General features: G+C 44.0%; 1 protein-coding gene across 4 annotated transcripts in view; it reads left to right on the forward strand.

The window, feature by feature from the left end:
- piezo1 (piezo type mechanosensitive ion channel component 1 (Er blood group)) overlaps nt 1–15,633 on the forward strand; it is a 347,945-nt gene that overhangs the window by 232,026 nt on the left and 100,286 nt on the right. For 3 of the 4 annotated variants that reach the window (XM_078210703.1, XM_078210705.1, XM_078210706.1), the window contains exons 14-18: nt 925–1,100; nt 2,132–2,280; nt 3,630–3,803; nt 10,653–10,685; nt 13,409–13,509. In XM_078210703.1, the coding sequence (XP_078066829.1) occupies nt 925–1,100; nt 2,132–2,280; nt 3,630–3,803; nt 10,653–10,685; nt 13,409–13,509 (633 nt within the window). The remainder of the gene's footprint in view (nt 1–924; nt 1,101–2,131; nt 2,281–3,629; nt 3,804–10,652; nt 10,686–13,408; nt 13,510–15,633) is intronic. The other variant, XM_078210704.1, reaches the window with a different exon arrangement.

The raw sequence follows: 15,633 nt of genomic DNA on the forward strand, positions 1-15,633 counted from the left end.
ATGCCCCCTGGCCCCCGACCCTCTGAGGAGCTTTGATGGGGCCAACCTTCACTACAGCATGGTTGGGCCACTAGCTCCCCATAAGTGGGGAGCTATACTAAACCCCGCTGGAGTGAAACACATGAAATCACCAAGCCAATAATGGTCCTACCATCCCACTATCGCCTATGTGGGAAGCGATTCACAAAGTTCCAGAAAGTACTTCCCTGCTTTAAAGAGTGGCAAATCAGCAGAAAATTCAGCTGTAAGGATTAACATTGACAATATTACACCCCAACCCAAAGGAATCTTTAAATTAGGTTTGTAAACCTTTGGAATGATCTACCTCAGCTGTAGTTGCACAATTGGTGAGTATATTCAAGCCTGAGCTTAAAAGATGTTTGGATACTTCGGGAATCGGGGGATATGTACAGGAAGATCAGCCATGATTTCATTGTTTGATGGGGCCGGCGCAAGTGTTGATTGATCTAGTCTTACATCTACATTTTGTCTTTTGAACTGCATTCAGTTTCACAGAATCCCTACAGTGCAGAAGGAGACCATTTGGCCCATCGAGCCTGCACTGACAACAATCCCACCCAGGCCCTATCCCTGTAATCCCATGTATTTATCCTGCTAGCCCCCCCTGACACTAAGGAGCAATTTAGCATGGCCAATGCCCCTAACCAGCATGTCGTTCGGACTGTGAGAGGAAACTAGAGCACCTGGAGGAAACCCACGCAGACATGGGGAGAATGTGCAGACTCCTCACAGACAGTCACCCAAGGCCGGAATTGAACCCAGGTCCCTGGCGCTGTGAGGCAGTAGTGCTAACCACTGTGCCACCGTGCTGCCCTTTGAAACCTGACTTGCAGAATGTCTGATATTTAATCATTGAGTTCTGCAATTTTCACTTTTTATTGTTCACTTTTGTTAATGTTATAGGTCGAGAGAAGAATGAAGTATTGAAAGCATTTGGAGAGCTCGTGATGAGTTTTTATGCCAAATACTGGATCTACGTTTGCGGAGGGATGTTCTTCATTGTCAGTTTTACTGGAAGAATTGTTGTATATAAAATAGTTTATATGTTCCTGTTCCTCCTTTGCCTCTCATTCTACCAGGTGAGAAGACAGCGGTCAAATGCTGGTCAGTAGTAAAGGAAAAAATTAATTCAGTAATAGTTACCACCTTCATTAGAGAAGGGGAGACAATGAAGGAAGTACATAGCTGTGCAATACTATTTGGGGGAGGCAATGGGCTATTGGTTTTATTGCCAGACTATTAATCCAGAAACTCAGCTAATGTCCTGGGGACCCAGGTCCGAATCCCGCCACGGCAGATGGTGGAATTTGAATTCAGTAAAAAATATCTGGAATTAAGAATCTACTGATGATCATGAAACCATTGTCGATTGTTGGAAAAACCCATCTGGTTCACTAACGTCCTTTAAGGAAGGAAATCTGCCATCCTTACTGGTCTGGCCTACATGTGACTCCAAAGCCACAGCAATGTGGTTGACTCTCAGCTGCTTTCGGGCAACAAGGGATGGGCAATAAATGCTGGCCAGACAGCGACGCCCATGTCTGGCAAATGAATTAAAAAAACATATATTGCCTGATATATTCGTGTGTCAAAATAGAAACAAAGAGTGTGAAGCAACTGGATATGCTTGACTTTGACTGGAATTAGGATGTGTAAAGGGACATGGGGCAGCACGGTGGCACAGTGGTTGGCACTGCTGCCTCACAGCACCAGGGACCCGGGTTCAATTCCGGCCTCGGGTCACTGTCTGTGTGGAGTTTGCGCATTCTCCTCGTGTCTGCGTGGGTTTCCTTCGGGTGCTCCGGCTTCCTCCCACAGTCCAAAGATGTGTGGGTTAGGTTGATTGGCCATGCTAAAGTGCCCCTAGCGTCAGGGGGACTAGCAGGCTAAATATGAGGGGTTACGGGAATAGGGCCTGGATGGGATTGTGGTCGGTGCAGACTCGATGGGCGAATGACCTCCTCCTTCACTGCAGGGATTCTATATAAATGGGATCTCTCTATGGTCTGATCATTTGTAACAACACCCTGTTCCAAATACGTTGTGTAAAGGGAGTGTTGAATTCCTTCTGCCTTTGCTAATGTCTTACTCTTGCGGCTTCTTTTATCAGGTCTGTTACTTTCTATGGCGCAAGCTGCTGAAAGTATTCTGGTGGTTGGTCATTGCTTACACTATGCTGGTCCTCATTTCGGTTTACACGTTTCAATTTGCTGAATTCCCACAGTACTGGAAAAACGTTACAGGATTAACAGATGAACAGTATGTGTACTTTTTACCTTCTGATAAATGTGTTCGTTTTCCGTGTCTTGGCTTCATCGTGCAGTAGTCAGATAATTGTCAAAATAACAAGTGTCAGTCACGCTGAATTATTTGCAAACCTGGTTTTGTATCTGGTGTAGTAATTATATGCATGAATGTTGATCCAGAAAGAACTCTTCCAGCGCAGACAATAAAAATATAACAAAACTTACTCCAACTTATCAATTAAAGAAAAGGTTTAATAAAGAAATTTCATTTCTCCAAACTTGAGGCCTTATCCTGGGCCATTCCAGGTTCCCCACAATTTCCAACCTGTTCTAATTTATACTGAGTCAGCTGATCATCACATCATTCTGTCATTGGTTACATGGTTTACTGGGTCAGCTGACCCTTACAGCTTGTTGCCATTGGTCACCTTACAACAAATCCAGTGTTACCACCGGTTACATTTTAACAATGAACACCAAGGAAATGTAACTCTTAAGTTAAATCATCTTCAAATCTGTGTGCTCTGTCAAGCGAACTTCATGAATAAAGTTAAATAAAATGATTCTTCATAGGGCATGGCCAATGGAGGGACGATGGCAGAGTGGTTTTACCACTGGACCAATAATCCCATGGGGGTAATGCTCTGGGGACCTGGGTTTGAATCCCACAACAGCAGGTGGTAGAATTTGAATTCAATAAAAATCTGGAATTAAAAGTCTAATGATGACCATGAAACCATTGTCGATTGTCATAAAAACCCATCTGGTTCACTAATGTCCCTTAGGGAAGGAAATCTTCCGTCCTTACCTAGTCTGGCCTACACGTGACTCCAGAGCTACAGTAATATGGTTGATTCTTAACTTCCCTCTGAAATGGCCTAGTAAGCCACTGGGTAATTAGAAATGGGCAGTAAATGCTGACCCAGAAAGTGATGCCCACATCCCATCAGTGAGTAAAACAAAACTATTTTCCTTGGTGGGTAAGTTAGGGTTCTGGGCAAGATGATTACAATGCCCGTGGAACTGAACGGCGGACTCAGTGAATTTATAAGATAAGCACTTCCAATGCGGTTTTGATGATTGATCAGTCAACCTAATTTTACTTTTTGTTGAAGATAGTGGGTTAGTCTTGTCAGCACCTGAAAACCCTCAAGTCAACTCTCGAACAAGTTGATGATCTTTGAGGAGGACTGTAGTGGTTGGGGCTTGGGTATGTGGGCTATGTTCCTGCCAGGGGAGTGGAAAGGGCAAAGGGCTCCCATACATATTAAATACCAAGCTGACCAAAACAAAAAGGATGTCCCCGTTATTGAGGTTCTTGTCAATATCCTTCACAGTTCAATGTTCTTTTTGGTAATGCAGGTTAGCTGACATGGGATTGGAGCAGTTCAGTGTCGGTGAACTCTTCTCCAGTATTCTGATCCCTGCCTTTTTCCTGCTGGCCTGTATCCTACAACTACACTACTTCCACCGCCGCTTCATGCAGATCACTGACCTGGAGCACGTTCCGACAAAGGGACAAGGACCATTGCAGCGGTAAGACATTTCTGGCCTCTAATATGGATGCAAGTTTAATAGAATCATAGAATGGTTCCAGCCAGGCCACTCTGCCCATTCTGTTTATACTGGCTGCAAGAACCACTGACTTAGTCCCACATCACTGCCTTTCTCCTTTAGATTTGCAATTTCTTTCTCTTCAGTTAATTATCAAATTCTCTTATGAAGAAGTTGATTGAATCTGCCTCCACCACACTCTGCAGTCCAGATCCAACCACCCGCTGCGTAAAAATCTTTTCCCCCATGTCGCCGTTACTTTGCTTCCCAATCACCTTGAATCGGTGAGCTCTGGTTCTGGACCTTTTCTCCATGGGAACATTTTCTCCCTATCCACTCTGTCCAGAACCCTCATGATTTTGAGGCCCTCTACCAAATCTCCTCTTAACCTTCTCTCCAAGGAGAAGAGCCCCAGCTTCTCCAATCTATCCACGTGACTGAAATGCTTTGTCCCTGGAACCGTTGATGATAACCATCCTGACTTGGAAATATATCGCCGTTCCTTCGCAGTCGCTGAGTCAAAATCCTGGAATTTCCTCCCCAGTGGCATTGTGGGTCAACCCACAGCACGTGGACTGCAGCGATTCAAGAAGGCAGCTCACCACCACCTTCTCAAGGGCAACCAGGGATGGGCAATAAATGCTGGCCAGCCAGCGATGCCCGTGTCCCACGAATGAATAAAAAAACACAAACTATTCCAATAAAGCTTGTACAGAAGATAACAAAAGAAATCAACAGACACTAAATTTCTAGGGTTGAATTTTGCCCTGTTAGCCCCAGCTGGAAGGAAAGTCAAAACCCAGGATTATTTTTCTCCCAGTGTACACTGTTATAGATGGGCTAACCTTGATTGTGACCACAATAGAGAGAGTTCTCTGGCAATTGATTGCAGTTGGGGAATACGGAGAATCCCCAAACTTAATCAGTCAGTGAGGTAGATTTTCAACTTGCAACCTGGGTCTAAACCTAGGTTTGAAGTTTTGCCGCCCACTGTAGAAACTGTTGATGTTTTTTTTATTTCCACTGAACTCCGACTTGTGCCCAGTTATTAAGTTTCCAGCAGTTGTGGCTAACCTCAGTTTTAATGTGGAAAAACCTGAGGAAATTTTTCTAAACCAATACTGGCAGCCGGAGGAAGCCCGGAGAAATAGTGCATGTTTACACTTGGAAAAGATATTTGTGGTCATGGAAAAGCAGGAGTGAGAGGAACCTTTGGGCTTCCTATACCCCAGCTCTTGCCCCAACCTACTGTAACATCCCGCCCCACTGCCAGACTTAACCTGCTGAGAATAGTTTCCTCCAGTCTTCACAACCTCCATGTCTTTGGGGGGGGGGGGCGATCTGGAGCCCATAGTGAGTGTGAATTTGCTTTGCATTGATTTGAATGTGTTTAAATATCATTAACCCTCCCCCTCGCCAGACATTGATCCCGCTGCAGTATATTGACACTGCGCCGACATGTTTACAATAGGTTCACACAGACATGAACCTGCCGTGGGCTCCTCCCTAGGGGCACAAAGGTAAATATAGCCCCCGAGGGAGAGGGAAATGGCCAGATAGTGGCCTGGCAATGCCCCCTAGCACTGCTCCTTGGCTCAAGTTGGCACTGCCAGGTTGGCAGTGCCAACCTGTGCCAAGGGGCAGGCCTCAGTGGAAGTCTTATGGGGAGCAGGGGGATTCATTTGGTAGTGGCCGGGTACAGACGGAGGATCTGGGGAAGCTGGTGATGGCTGCTCTGGTGTGGAGAGTTGGGCCGGCTCAGACTGTGGGGGTGGGGACGATGATTGGAAGTGGGAAGGGAGAGAAAGGGCCAAAGATTGGAGGAGGGAGGGGGGAGCCAGTAGAAGGGGCTGATGACCAGGAGAAAGGGAGGAGAGATGGATATGGTTGGCTCGTAAATGCCTTCTGAGACCCTCTACCAAATCTCCTCTTAACCTTCTTCTCTCCAAGGAGAAGAGCCCCAGCTTCTCCAATCTATCCACGTGACTGAAATGCTTTGTCCCTGGAACCATTGATGATAACCATCCTGACTTGGAAATACATCGCCGTTCCTTCGCAGTCGCTGGGTCAAAATCCTGGAATTTCCTCCCCAATGGCATTGTGGGTCAACCCACAGCACGTGGACTGCAGCGATTCAAGAAGGCACTAGGATGGGATGGACAACAAATGGGACGGGACTGTAGCACAGTGGTTAGCACTGCTGCTTCACAGCGCCAGGGACCCGGGTTCAATTCCCAGCTTGGATCACTGGCTGTGTGGAGTTTGCACATTCTCCCCGTGTCTGTGTGGGTTTCCTCCGAGTGCTCTGGTTTCCTCCCACATTCTGAAAGACATGCTGGTTAGGTGCATTGACCCGAACAGGCACCGGACTGTGGCGACTAGGGGAATTTCACAGTAACTTCATTGCAGTGTTAATGTAAGCCTTATTTGTGACTAATAAATAAACTTTAAACTTTAAATGCCAGTGATGCCCACATCCCATGAATGAGTAGAGAAAAAAAAGTGAAGTTGAATGATAAATTTAGATGTTTTATTTGGATATTGATTTCAATGTAACCTTTCTATAATCACTGCAATTTTTTTTTTATTAATCCTGTTTTTAAGAGCAATTTTTACAAGACTCTTGAAGGTTATTGTGTAGTTAGATTTACACCGTTTACTCTAGAGAGGCATGTAGCTGAACCTTGTAGTTGACGGTGGAATTTCTATCCTCTCCCACTCCGCATGTATGTTGTAAATGAAGGATATGCATTAATCCAGGAGAGCATTAATGCAATGTTACATTGATCTTGATTCCCAAGTTTCCCATATTCGGAACAGATGTAATAATGATTACACCAGGGATGGTGGGTCGTTACTGCAGGCTCCTTTGCATCATGTAACATATCCACATTTCACTTTACGGAGCAATCTGGGACCAACAAACATCAGGACTTGGAAAAGTCAAATTAAGCTTCATCCATAGCTGCTTGATTAAGTACACTGAAAATCTGAGAGCTGCACCTTAGCAATAGAAGCACGCTGTAAATGTAGGAGACTAATGTTGGAATGAATTTGATTTGGATCAGTCATGTTGGTCTTGGACTGCTACCCCTTTTTCCCATCATTGATTCCAAATTAAACTTCTAAAGTAAAGAGTGTACATTTTCAAAGGCATATTCATCACATTTCTACATGGTAGCCCGTGCAAGGTCAGAGGAGTCCATCAGCAGCAATTCAGCTGCATTCAAGTGAAGTGTAGATCTTGATCTTTAGTGTATAATTATTATGGGTTTGGCTGAATGCGCTGGGTACACATTTTACAGTAACTGATTCTGACAATGGGCATGGAACTTGCATGTGATTTGATTTGATTTATTGTCACATATTGTCACATACAGTGAAAAGTATTGTTTCTTGCGCACCATACAGATAAAACATACCGTTCATAGAGAAGGAAACGAGAGAGTGCAGAATGTAGTGTTCCAGTCATAACTAGGGTGTAGAGAAAGATCAACTTAATTTAAGGTAGGTCCATTCAAAAGTCTGACAGCAGCAGGGAAGACGCTGTTCTTGAGTCGGTTGGTACGTGACCTCAGACTTTTGCAAATTTTTCCCGACGGAAGAAAGTGGAAGAGAGAATGTCCGGGGTGCGTGGGGTCCTTGATTGTGCTGGCTGCTTTGCCGAGGCAGCTGGAAGTGTAGACAGAGTCAATGGATGGGAGGCTGGTTTGCGTGATGGATTGGGCTACATTCATGACCTTTTGTAGTTCCTTACAGTCTTGTGGTGCTGTTGAAGTCTTGATTTGGAAACTTAAAGATAGAAAAACTGCCAGCAGCAAAGACAAATGATTTCCAAGCATTTCATATCAGACAAATAATCAATTGTGACTATTAAAAACATAAGATAGAATCATCGAATCCTACAGTTAGCCAGGAAGGACCTAAAGAAAGAGTTAAGAAGAGCCAGGAGGGGACATGAGAAGTCTTTGGCAGGTAGGATCAAGGAAAACCCTAAAGCTTTCTATAGGTATGTCAGGAGTAAAAGAATGACCAGAGTAAGATTAGGGCCAGTCAAGGACAGTAGTGGGAAGTTGTGCGTGGAGTCTGAAGAGATAGGAGAGGCACTAAATGAATATTTTTCGTCGGTATTCACACTGGAGAGGGACAGTGTTGTCGAGGGGAGTACTGAGATGCAGGCTGTTGGACTGGATGGGATTGATGTTCACAAGGAGGAGGTGTTAGCAATTCTGGAAAGGGTAAAAATAGATAAGTCCCCTGGTCCGGATGGGATTTATCCTAGGATTCTCTGGGAGGCTAGAGAGCAGATTGCAGAGCCTTTGGCTTTGATCTTTGTGTCGTCATTGTCTACAGGAACAGTTCCAGAAGACTGGAGGGTAGCAAATGTTGTCCCCTTGTTCAAGAAGGGGAGTAGGGACAACCCTGGTAATTATAGACCGGTGAGCCTTACTTCTGTTGTGGGCAAAGCATTGGAAAGGATTATAAGAGATAGGATTTATAATCACCTAGAAAGGAATAATTTGATTAGGGATAGTCAGCATGGTTTTGTGAAGGGTAGGTCGTGTCTCACAAACCTTATTGAGTTCTTTGAGAAGGTGACCAAAGAGGTGGATGAGGGTAAAGCGGTTGATGTAGTGTATATGGATTTCAGCAAAGCATTTTATAAGGTTCCCCATGGTAAGCTTTTGCAGAAAATACGGACACATGGGATTGAGGGTGATTTAGTGGTTTGGATCAGGAATTGGCTAGCTATAAGAAAACAGAGGGTCGTAGTTGATGGGAAATATTCATCCTGGAGTTCAGTTACTAGTGGTGTACCGCAGGGATCTGTTTTGGGGCCGCTGCTGTTTGTCATTTTTATAAATGACCTGGATGAGGGCGTGGAAGGATGGATTAGTAAATTTGCGGATGATACTAAAGTCGGTGGAGTTGTAGACAGTGCGGAGAGAAGTGGCAGGTTACAGAGGGACATAGATAAGCTGCAGGTGGCAAATGGAGTTTAATGTGGAAAAGTGTGAGGTGATTCACTTTGGAACGAGTAACAGGAATACAGAGTACTGGGCTAATGGTAAGATACTTGGTAGTGTGGATGAACAGAGGGATCTGGGTGTCCATGTGCATAGATCCCTGAAAGTTGGCACCCAGGTTGATAGGGTTGTTAAGAAGGCGTACGGTGTGTTAGCTTTTATTGGTAGAGGGATTGAGTTTCGGAGCCAGGAGGTCATGCTGCAACTGTACAAAACTCTGGTGCGGCCGCATTTGGAGTATTGCGTACAGTTCTGGTCGCCGTATTATAGGAAAGATGTGGAAGTGTTGGAAAGGGTGCAGAGAAGATTTACCAGGATGTTGCCTGGTATGGTGGGAAAATCGTATGAGGAAAGGCTGAGGGGCTTGAGGTTGTTTTGTTAGAGAGAAGAAGGTTAAGAGGTGACTTAATAGAGGCATACAAGATGATCAGAGGATTAGATAGGGTGGATAGTGAGAGCCTTTTTCCTCGGATGGTGATAACTAGCACGAGGGGACATAGCTTTAAACTGAGGGGTGAGAGATATAGGACAGATGTTAGAGGTAGGTTCTTTACTCAGAGAGTAGTAAGGGCATGGCATGCCCTGCCTGCAGCAGTAGTGGACTCGTCAACATTAAGAGCATTCAAATGGTAATTGGATAAACATATGGATGATATTGGAATAGTGTAGATTAGAGGGGCTTTAGATTGGTTCCACTGGTCGGCGCAACATCGAGGGCCGAAGGGTCTGTACTGCACTGTTATGTTCTATGTTCTACAGTGCAGAAGGAGGCCATTCGACCCATTGAGTCTGCACTGATCACAATCCCACCCAGGCCCTATCCCCGTAACCCCAGGCATTTACCCTAGTTAGCCTCCCCGACACTAAGAGGCAATTTAGCATGGCCAATCCACCTAACCCGTACATCTTTGGACTGTGGGAGGAAACCGGAGAACCTGGAGGAAACCCACGCAGACACAGGGAGAATGTGAAAACTCCACACAGATAGTGACCCGAGCCCGGGAATCGAACCCGGGCACTGAGAGGCAGCAGTGTTAACCATTGTGCTACCCCTAATTATTATTATGTATGATATTATTTTTAGGGTGAAGCATCTTTAGTCCTGTTGTTATATAGTCGCTGGTGTTGTGGACTTTACAATTGTGCTAGTGTTGGAGCTATGTAGATTAGAGGGGCTTTAGATTGGTACCACTGGCCGGCGCAACATCGAGGGTCAAAGGGCCTGTACTGCGCTGTAATGTTCTATGAAACATAGCATGGAACTACATATGCTTGACTGACCTTCGGAACCACACAGCACAGCCTGTCAGCCATTACCTACTGTCAAAGGCGGCCTCAGGGGCTGCGTGATATCCTGTCACTTCCAGTTGGCCTGGATGGAAAATCAGATTTTAAATGTTGCATGGTGATATCAGAAACTTAAATGTGGGTAAATGGTGATTTTTAACCCTCCTGCATGGTTTCAACAGGAAAGGTGGGTTTAAGGTTCTCTCGCTTGACTGTACCTTCACTTGCTTGACTGTACCTTCAGGGAACTGGTTGTTGTATTGATAAGTAGATCAGCCATGCGAATGGCTGGGTTACACAGAGTGCAAAGGTTGCCTGCATGCTCGTAATGGTATTGCAATTTCAGAAAAGGCGGTAATTTGAACATGTATTACTTTGCTAATTCCTGATCGTCAGGGCATTTAGGATTAAATTATGTCCCTTTTGTATATATATTCAAATGTATTTGGTTTCTTTTTAATTGCCTTCAAGTTTCATTGTTTAAGTAATGTTATTTTCGTTTTCTTTCCATTAACAGGCTGAAAGAAAGTTTAGCAGAGCGCTCTGAGGAGTAGGTGTTATTATTTACACATCAGATTTGGCATGCTCTTTTTTCATTAGTGTTATGTTTTAACTTGACAATTAACACCCCACAGTGTGTGTGCCCCATCCTCCGCTTTTTCATGCTGTTCTCTTCCTATCATCTTTTTTTCAACTTTCATGGGATTGCACAAATTCTGTGAGTTGATGATCGAAGCCCATCATTCTTCCTCGCTGCTCCCAAACCTCAATGTGGCAACATTTCATTGCAATACAGCTGAGTGACTCAGAGGGGCCTCACCGCAAAATACCTGCACCACTGCCATCCTCTGACAATATTTTTAAAGTGGTCCACTCAAATGTCCGTGTACTGAATTTCAGAGTTGGCTATCTGGCTAAAGTAAATTTGGATAAAAGGCAACCATGACATGAAAATGTATTTGTTGCATTGCAAATTCTTCCAGAGAATCCTAGTTTTGAGTAGCCAGAAGCTATTAGGAGCAGAATATTTGGTGTCTTGTGAACTAACCTTCTATTGTGTCTGTTGACTTGTAAATGGCAACCCTTACAAAATAGATACAGGAATGCACTATAACCTCTGTATGTCTCTCACTAGAAAATCAATTATATAAAACCTCTTCATTGTAACGCTTTTTGTATGTTTCACAAAATCGTCTCTGTAGTGGAGACGCACCATGTAATGTTAGTGGCTCAGGTGCAAAGGTGTTCTTTGTTGTTGGTAGTGACCAGGTCGAATAACGGCAACAACCTACAGAGAGTATCGCTTCACTATTATTCTTATCGGTCCGTATTCTTGTAGAATTAGAGGTTAGATTTTATCTATTCTAATTTGTGTTTCCACTGAGACACGGTACAATTTTGTACTTCGTAACACAAAGGATTAGTTTGCGTTCAGAGTGTTGAGCATTTTCAATGACACTAACAATAACATAGATTATCATAGAATCCCTAGAGTGTCGAAGGAGGCCATTCAGCCCTCATGTCTGCACCAACTCTCCTATAGAACACTTTGACTGCCACAGCATATGATCGAGAATGATCAGCTATGACGAAGCTTACCCATGTTGCCCAATGACATTCATTATCCAGATGTACATCTGAAGAATAGCTTCTAGCTTTGAGACACAGAGAGGCCTCTGGCCCTCGTGAACAACACCATCATGTGAGCCATTGGAGGAGTCGGAGCAAGTAGAAAGTTGGAAATAACATATGAGGAGGAATAAACCGTTTCTGGTGCTCTAGAATTCTTTCTTTCTCTCTCGGTACAAGTTTTCCCATCTTTCCTGACGATCTGGCTGCGGTGCAGTTCCAGGGGCACTGGTCTTCCTCAAACATTTGTGCTTGATCCTTGATAATGTTTGGCTATTGCAGAGTGCTGAGCACTGCGGTCGAGCCCTGTTCTGTCCTCAGCCAATCTCTACAGTTGAGTATTTCCAGCAGAGTTTCAGGAAAGCATTTTTAAACAAGTGTCCTGTTTGATTTTCCATTTTCATAACCCAGAGCGCTGAGGCCAAATGCCACAGCCCAGCTTGAGAGGAGTGAATTTGGTGCAGATGAGGGAATAAATCCAGGGCTTTTCCGATCTGTATGGAGCTGCTGCTCATTGTGTGAAGCTATTGAACCTTTACAGGATCTTCTCACTCTGAGCACTGGGAAGATAAATTATCTCCTGCTTCTTCCTCAGTAATAGAATGAAAGGATATGGCTGAGTGAAGCAATCATGTAGAATAGAATAATAATTGTTATCAAATTAAATGTAGTGCAATTAAATGATGATAATATCTTTGAAGAGATACAAAGAACAAAGAAAATTACAACACAGGAACAGGTAGCTTCAGCCCTCCAAGCCCTCACCGACCATGCTGCCCATCTGAACTAAACCCCCTAGCCTTGTGGGGACCATAGCCCTCTATTCCCATCCTATTCATGTATTTGTCAAGATGCCTCTCAAAAGTCACTCTCGTATCTGCTTCCACTACCTCCCCCGACAATGAGTTCCAGGCACCCACCACCCTCTGTGTGTAAAAAACTTGCCTCGAACATCTCCTTTAAACCTTGCCCCTCGCACCTTAAACGTATGCCCCCTAGTAATTGGCTCTTCCACCCTGGAAAAAAGCTTCTGACTATCCAATAATCAGCTATTAACTGTGGAGCTTGATTTAATAATGAAGAAAGAGAGGAGATTTTCACCGTAACTTCATTGCAGTGTTAATGTAAGCAGACTTGTGACACTAATAAATAAAGTTTAGTGGCTCAGATGCATAGGTGTTCTCTGTTATTGGTAGTAACCAGGTAGTAACCAGGTCAAATAACGGCAACAACCTACAGAGAGTATCGCTGTTGGATTTGATCTATTTTAATTTGCGTTTCCACTGAGACTAAGTCTAAGTTAGATCATGTTAGATGTCTACTGCTCCTTCTCACTTGATATGAGCTGTATATAGCTGATATACACTGTATTAAAGTGGATGGGCACAGCAAAGTAAAGCAAATGAATTGTATGTTAGTAAACAGCACAGATGTTGTACCCCGTGTTGCTCTTCCAGGGCTGTGTTAAGGTCACATATCCACACGTGCAGGATGCCTGAAACAAAAGGACAGGTTCAGAGGTTGATTTGGCTGCTTAATAAGTTTTCTGATGGAGATAAAGAACTGTTTAACTGAGCTGACTGAACAATGAGTTTTATTATATAAAACCTGACTTCCCTTCTCACTCTGTTTCCACAATAACAGACGACCGATCACGGCGTCCCTCCAGAATGGGGCTGCTGAGGATCTGGTGTGCGAGGAAACTGACCAGCCTGCACCAGAGGACAGCAGATCAGAAGGGGAAAGTATGTTTTTCTCTTTGCACAGACTGTTCTTCTCCTTTTGAATCTCTGATAGTATTTGATAATCTCTGTGATGGGATGAGCAAATCAGTAGTTGAAGATTAAATATTTTTAGTGTTATTTGAAGAGGAACGTTTGAATTCTAAGAGAAAACAAACACAGGAAATAGGAGCAGGCGCAGACCATACAACCCGTCGAGCCTGTTCTGCTATTCAATATGATCTTGGTAGATCTCAGGCTCCAACTCCATTTTCCTGCCTTCTCCCTATATCCCTAAATTCCCTCAGAGACCAAAGATTTCTGTATCCCTCCTTAAGTGTATTCAATGATGGAGAATCCACAACCTTCTGATTTGATGTGATTTGATTTATTATTGTCACATATATTAACATACAATGAAAAGTATTGTTTCTTGCACATTATACAAACAAAACATCCCGTTCATAGAGAAGAAAACGAGAGAGTGCAGAATGTAGTGTTACAGTCATAGCTCGGGTGTGGAGAAAGATCAACTTAATGCAAGGTAAGTCCATTCAAAAGTCTGACAGCAGCAGGGAAGAAGCTGTTCTTGAGTCGGTTGGTACCTGACCTTTTGTATCTTTTTTCCTGACGTAAGAAGGTGGAAGAGAGAATGTCCGGGGTGCGGGGGGTCCTTAATTATGCTGGCTGCTTTGCCGAGGGGGCGGGAAGTGTAGACAGAGTCAATGGATGGGAGGCTGGCTTGTGTGATGGATTGGGCTACATTCACAACCTTTTGTAGTTTCTTGTGGTCTTGGGCAGAGCAGGAGCCATACCAAGAGAGAATTCCAAAGTTTAACAACCCTTTGAGTGAAGAACTTTCTCAGTCCTAAATGATTGATCCCTTATCCTGAGACGGTGTTTTAGATTCCCCAGCCAGTGCAAACGATCTCTCAGCATTTACCCTATCCAGCCCCTTCAGAGTTTTGTAAGTTTCAATGAGGTCACCTCCTATTCTTCTAAACTCCAGAGAATGTGAGTGAAATTTACTCAGCTTCTCATCACTGGAAAATCTGCTCAATCTAATGACCAACTTAGTGAAGCTTCACTGTGCTTCCTCCAATGCGATTACATTTTTTTCTTAAAGGTGGACACCAAAACTGCACACAGTGTTCCAGATGTAGTCTCGCCAAAACCCTGGACAACTGCAGCAAAGCATCTTTAATCCTGTACTCCAAACCCCTTTGTAATAAAGACCAACAATCAATTTGCCTTCTTGATTGCTTGTTGCAGCTGCATGCTGACTTTGTTTAAAGTTTAAAATTTTATTATTGTCGCAAGTAGGCTCACATTAACACTGCAATGAAGCTACTGTGAAAATCTCCTAGTCGCCACACTCTGGCACCTGTTTGCGTACACTGAGGGAGAATTTAGCATGGCCAATGCTCCTAACCAGCACGTCTTTTGGAATGTGGGAGGAAACCGGAGCACCCGGAGGAAACCCACGCAGATACAGGGAGAATGTGAAAACTCCACATCGACAGTCACCCAAGGCCAGAATGGAACCCGGATCCCTGGCACTGTGAGGCAGCAGTGCTAACCACTGTGCTCAATGTGTGTCTCTTCCATGGGCACACCCAGATCTCTCTGAACATCAACACTTAGAGGTTTCACACATTTTGAAAAATATTCTGCTTTTCTCTTCTTACGATTAAAATGAGTAACTTCACACTTCCTTCCATCTGCTATCTTGTTGCCCACTCACTTAACCTGTCTATATCTCTGCAGCCTCTGTATGTCCACCCCACAGCTTTCCTTTCCACCCAGCGTCATATCATCAGCAAACTGAAGACTTAAATAAAGACTTAAGTCTTGATTGTGTCTAGTCACGTCTCTGAGAAATTGTTCTTCATGTGTAATGAATTAAATAGTGAATGAAGTCACATAGGCTGGCAGAGTAAAGAATCCACATTGTTAAATAACACAATGGTATACCACTTGTCCTATCCCCTCCACCCCCTCAGTCCTCCTTGCTGATGGCAGCTCTGCGCAGCACTGAGAGAATGCAGCACTGTTGGAGATGCTGCCTTCCTGACTGGTATTCAGACCTTGTTCAAAGAAGACTTGGTATTCTGTTTGAACTTGGTGCTTCTTCTTTATTTTCTCTTT

This window comes from Mustelus asterias, chromosome 4 (assembly GCF_964213995.1).
Source record: "Mustelus asterias chromosome 4, sMusAst1.hap1.1, whole genome shotgun sequence".
Lineage (NCBI taxonomy): Eukaryota > Metazoa > Chordata > Chondrichthyes > Carcharhiniformes > Triakidae > Mustelus > Mustelus asterias.